The following is a 5,078-nucleotide window of genomic DNA, read 5'->3' on the forward strand; positions in this document are numbered from 1 at the left end:
TACAGAACCTAGACATAATCTAAATATTATAATGTGGATTAAATTTAAACTTATAACATTCATAAGCAAAATATAATGATGATAAGGATTCTTGCAATGAGATTACAAATTATAGTTGTAGAAAAATGATACTTGCAATATTGCAAAATAAAGTAATAGTAGAATGATCTTTGCAATATATTACAAAATATAGCAATAGTTATGTAACTAGTCAAAAATATAAACCTAATCAATGAAAAGGTCATCATCCATATTTTCACACCCATTTTCTGGTTATCATTCTCTCCTTCATTATTAATATCATCCTCTTCTTCCATGCCAACATCATCTTCTTCCATGCCAATATCTCCTTCATTACCAATATCATCATCATCATCATCTCCTTCATTGCCAATATCATCATCATCTTCTCCTTTAAAAAATAAACTTTTCATATTTTTGTCATGCACTAGTTTTTGAAACTTACGCTCCCATTGATTCACCTTTTTTTATACTTTCTTGTCCAAGAGTCTTTTGTTGAAGTTGATTTGCTAATGCTTGAACTTTATCTTTCAATACAACAACCTTTTCTCATGATGTTGCATCATTAGAGATGCTATTTTTTCCGGATGATTTGATGGCAACAACTTGAGATCCTAATCCAAATATGCGTCCTTTCTTGTTTATACCACCAAATATGCGTCCTTTCTTGTTTATACCACCAGCCACTTCCATGTATATGTCATTATATAACTCTAGTGTAGACTCATGGCTACTTCCCTCGCCACTTTGAATTTGTGCTTCACTTTTTTGCACTTGAAATAATTCCTGAAATAAAATGAATAATGAATATTTAATTTCTTAATAATTAATATATAATACACAACAAATCAGCCCCACTTACCAATTGAAAGTTCCAAAGGTAGAAAAATAATTTGACTCTATGTTATGACCAATAGAAAGAGCGTGTGGACTGAAATTTCCACCTTGTTACAGTTATTACTAGAAAAACCATATTCTTAGAAGAAACATCTAAAATAACAATATCATTTTTATTAAATACTTAACTGTCTTTATAGCTCCAACTATAAATAATAGTAGGAATCCAACAATGAACTATAACATAAAAATGTTGATTAAGCAAATCAATGTCTAACAATGACTAACATTATGTCACTTGACAAGTCCAAATAACTTCACCACAAGAACAAAATATGGACCAAAAGGCCACTAAAATATTTTATGAAACAAGAATGAGTGAAACAAATATCAGACCATATATATAAATACATACGCACACCCCTTCAAATGATTCAACTTTAATTATAGCAGACAAATATACAACCGAACCAAAAGTCATTCATATTTCTCAATGGAATTTAACTTTCAGGACAATGTGATTAAAAGATATCAATTGCATTGAAAAAGTTAAGCCTTATACTTACAACAATTTTTGCTTGTTTTTCATTAAACCATTCATCTGGTTTCCCCTTTTGCCTATGAAGTCGCTCGTAAAACTCATAACATGTAGGTTCCCTATTCATTTCCAGTCTCTAAAAAAATGAAACTATTACAATATTAAACTAGTCAAATCTCTAAAAAAGAAAAAATAGATATAGTTACTTACCATTCTTTTGACATGTTCACTTACAGAAATAGACCCTCCATTATGCACATTATGTCCTTCTTGAGACTTCCTATTTTGCTTATTAATCATAGAAATCTCCTACCATTTCTCTTTCTCCCATTCAACTTTCAATTCTTTTAAATAGTTTTCTCCAATCCAACTACCTTCATTCTTACCACTCCGCACTTTGTACAAAGCATTTTTCAGTGCTAGAGATCCCATACTATAAAAACTTTTTTTTATGTTATTTTCATCATGTTCAAGCCACTTATATTTTCCCTATAAATATGGACATAAATTAAAAAAAAAATATTAATATTATATATATATATATATATATATATATATATATATATATATATATATATATATATATATATATGTATGTATGTATGTATGTATGTATGTATGTATGTATGTATGTATGTATGCAGCCACATAGCTAGATTAAGTGGTTTAGTGTGGTACTGATGGTTTAAGATGTTAAGTACCGTGACAAATTCAAAAATAGCACAAAATGCAAGCATTCAAAATTCAATGAATTTTAAGAAATATCATGTTTCCATAATTTTGAAGGCAAATAAAATTTGGAAAGAAAAATGTTATACAATGAAGTCATTGAACCAAAAATCTCTAACATCTTTACTCGCACTACTCCAAGATTTCCAAACTCCTTAAAAGTTTGTCTTGATGATTTTTGTTATGACATTCCTCATCTTCCATTCAAGATGAAAGTTAGGACAAAAAAAGTAAAACAACATCAAACATAACATATATATTTAATAAGAATTTAACTTATGAAAAGAGAATTATTTATTCCCATGTGCTGATTTGATCCAAATTCGTCTATCTACATTCCTTGACCCCCACTTGATGTTTTGTGGTGTCCTAATTGATGTTTGAGTGAGTGGATTTGTTTGGGAGTTGATGGAAGGGTCTTGTGATATATTTATAGAAGCTCCCATTTGAGAATGAGATGATTGGGATGATGTATATCCAGTTTGGAAATGAGGAGATAGGATAGATGTTTGGGTGGTCTGTAAGGGTTGAGATAAGTTTGGTGTAGGCCTAGTTTGATAATGAGATAAGCTTCTTCATAGAGAAATCATTTTTGCTCTAGATATGTGCCAATAGACGGTCCAATAACATCCATTACCATCTGCTCATAATCATTAAATTCATGTCGAGCCTCACTACTTTCGTAGTAGGAGTTTTCAAAAACTATTAGTGGAAAAGGAGGCCTCTGTTCACCATGGTTAGTCCAATAAAAGTAATCATCCATAAATCCTTTCATACAAAGGTGGTCCATGACATCCCCAACAATATGATACTTCTTACACTTGCGTTTTTTACACAGATCTCAATTTTTTCTCTTTCTTGTAATCTTCCTGTGCACAAGAAAACTCAATAAACTCAACAACCCCCGCCAAAAATTCATCTCTAACTCTTCTATTATCAATACCCATTCTTTTAACTATCTGTTTGCAATGCTCGAGAATTTTCATTTTACTCTAAGAAAAAATGAGTTGACACATCAATTACACTAGACAAAGAGTTTTAATAAACGTCCTACAATGATTAGGTTCACATGAAAAACCTACTATTTATATAGTAGAGCTCTTCATCACTAACAAAAAATAAAACCATAACATTCTATCTTTTCTAAAAATATAACTAAAACTTCGGTTATATATGCAACATGAAACTCGACATAAAGATACAAATTGACATAGAGAACAATGTTAGAAAATAAATAAAATAGTACCCATGAAATCAGTATAAAACTGGTTGAGAGAGCCATGTAACATTTGTCATAACAATATGCACCAAAATTTTAAAAATGATTAAAGCAATAAAATAAATCATAGAAAAAAGACAGATTAAAGCAACAAAATGTTGATATATTTGGTTCTAGGATAAACTAGTTTTAGAATTGGATCAAATATGGTCTAATCCAGATTGGTCAAATTAAAAAGTATAACGCATCCAAGGTTAAATTAATTACCTTGTCCTTTGAAAGCTCTCTAACTACTTTGGTGATATATTGTTTCTTGACTAAGCCAACTTCAATCTATAACAAACAAAAATCAAATTATAATAGTTTTATGAACAAGAGTATTGAATGTTCATATATTCATTTAAAATCAAAATTTTAAATTATGTTAAAGATACAACGTCGCCATAATTTTAATAGGGATAAGTCTCCAATAATCATAAAAGATCAATGAATATTGAATAACTTATGTCGTAACTCGAAATATAAATAGGTCTTAAAAATATTATATTAAATTATTAAAACAAATTAACTGTAGTTTAGTAATTTTGTTATCGTAGTCTATAAATTAAATTAATTATAATTTAATAATCTAGTAATTTAGTCATTATACTTCAGTAACAAAGTAGTATTATACCTCACATCAAAAATCATGTAATAATAGAACAAGTGTAATATAAAATCAAACTCATATTCTATCAAGAATAACTTCGTAGTAATTTTTTATTTAAAACCTTGACCATTATCTTAAGACTTAAGAGAGACTTCCTATAAACAAAAACTACATCTTTATCTCTCAGTATCTATCTACTCTTTACTGTCATATATTATTATCTTAAAAATTTCATATTTATTTCACAATCACTTCATTTTTGTGTTGTTTTTTGGCACCAGTGTAGAAGTTAAAGCCACATCACTAGTTGGTTGCACAAATATAAATTAAAATGTCACCACAAAAACAAGACATGAACCAAAAGACCACTAAAATACTCTATAAAAAATACTATATAAAATACTCTATGAAACAAAACCACAGTGACTGCAAAATCATTCATTACTAAGAAAAACTCTAACAATGATTTCACAAATATATGTAAGATAATGGAAATCGTATCATTCTCATTGATCTAAATAGAATATATATAAAATCAATGTGTAACATAATTATAGGAAACTAATTATGACTAATTATAACAAAATATTCTATTCTATCACACCCCCGCAGTCGAAGCGGAAGGTTCACGGACGCTTAGACTAGTCCGAAAATCATCAAAGAGAATGCGAGGATGTCCTTTGGTGAAGATGTCTGCGATCTGATGTCTTGAGGGAACATGAAGGACGCGAGCCTGACCACGGGCTACCTTTTCCCGAACAAAATGAATGTTCATCTCAATATGCTTAGTGCGCTGATGCTGCATAGGATTATCAGATAGATAGATGACACTAACATTGTCACAATACACCAAAGTGGCCTGAGGAATAGGAAAATGGAGTTCCAGGAGGTGATTGTGGTTCCAACACGATTCAGAGACAATATTAGCAACCCCCTTATATTCGACTTCCGCACTAGAATGGGAGAGAGTTGGCTGCCTTTTGGAAGACTAAGAAATAAGGTTGTCACCTAGAAAAACACAGTAACCAGATGTAAAACGTCTGGTGTCAGGACATCCACCCCCAATCAGCGTCAGTGTAGGATAT

The 5,078-nt window shown here is 30.2% G+C and overlaps 1 protein-coding gene across 1 annotated transcript; it reads right to left on the bottom strand.

The window, feature by feature from the left end:
* Positions 1–217: 217 nt before the first annotated feature.
* On the bottom strand, positions 218–2,603 carry LOC127106114 (uncharacterized). The gene is made up of 4 exons (XM_051043405.1): positions 2,215–2,603; positions 1,607–1,885; positions 1,425–1,515; positions 218–807 (listed from the first exon to the last, which is right to left on the bottom strand). Exons 2-4 carry the CDS (start codon positions 1,618–1,620, stop codon positions 571–573), a joined length of 342 nt encoding a protein of 113 aa, XP_050899362.1. The 5' UTR covers positions 1,621–1,885; positions 2,215–2,603; the 3' UTR covers positions 218–570.
* Positions 2,604–5,078: the final 2,475 nt, after the last annotated feature.

The sequence above is a fragment of the Lathyrus oleraceus genome, chromosome 7 (genome assembly GCF_024323335.1).
Source record: "Lathyrus oleraceus cultivar Zhongwan6 chromosome 7, CAAS_Psat_ZW6_1.0, whole genome shotgun sequence".
In the NCBI taxonomy this organism is placed as follows: domain Eukaryota; kingdom Viridiplantae; phylum Streptophyta; class Magnoliopsida; order Fabales; family Fabaceae; genus Lathyrus; species Lathyrus oleraceus.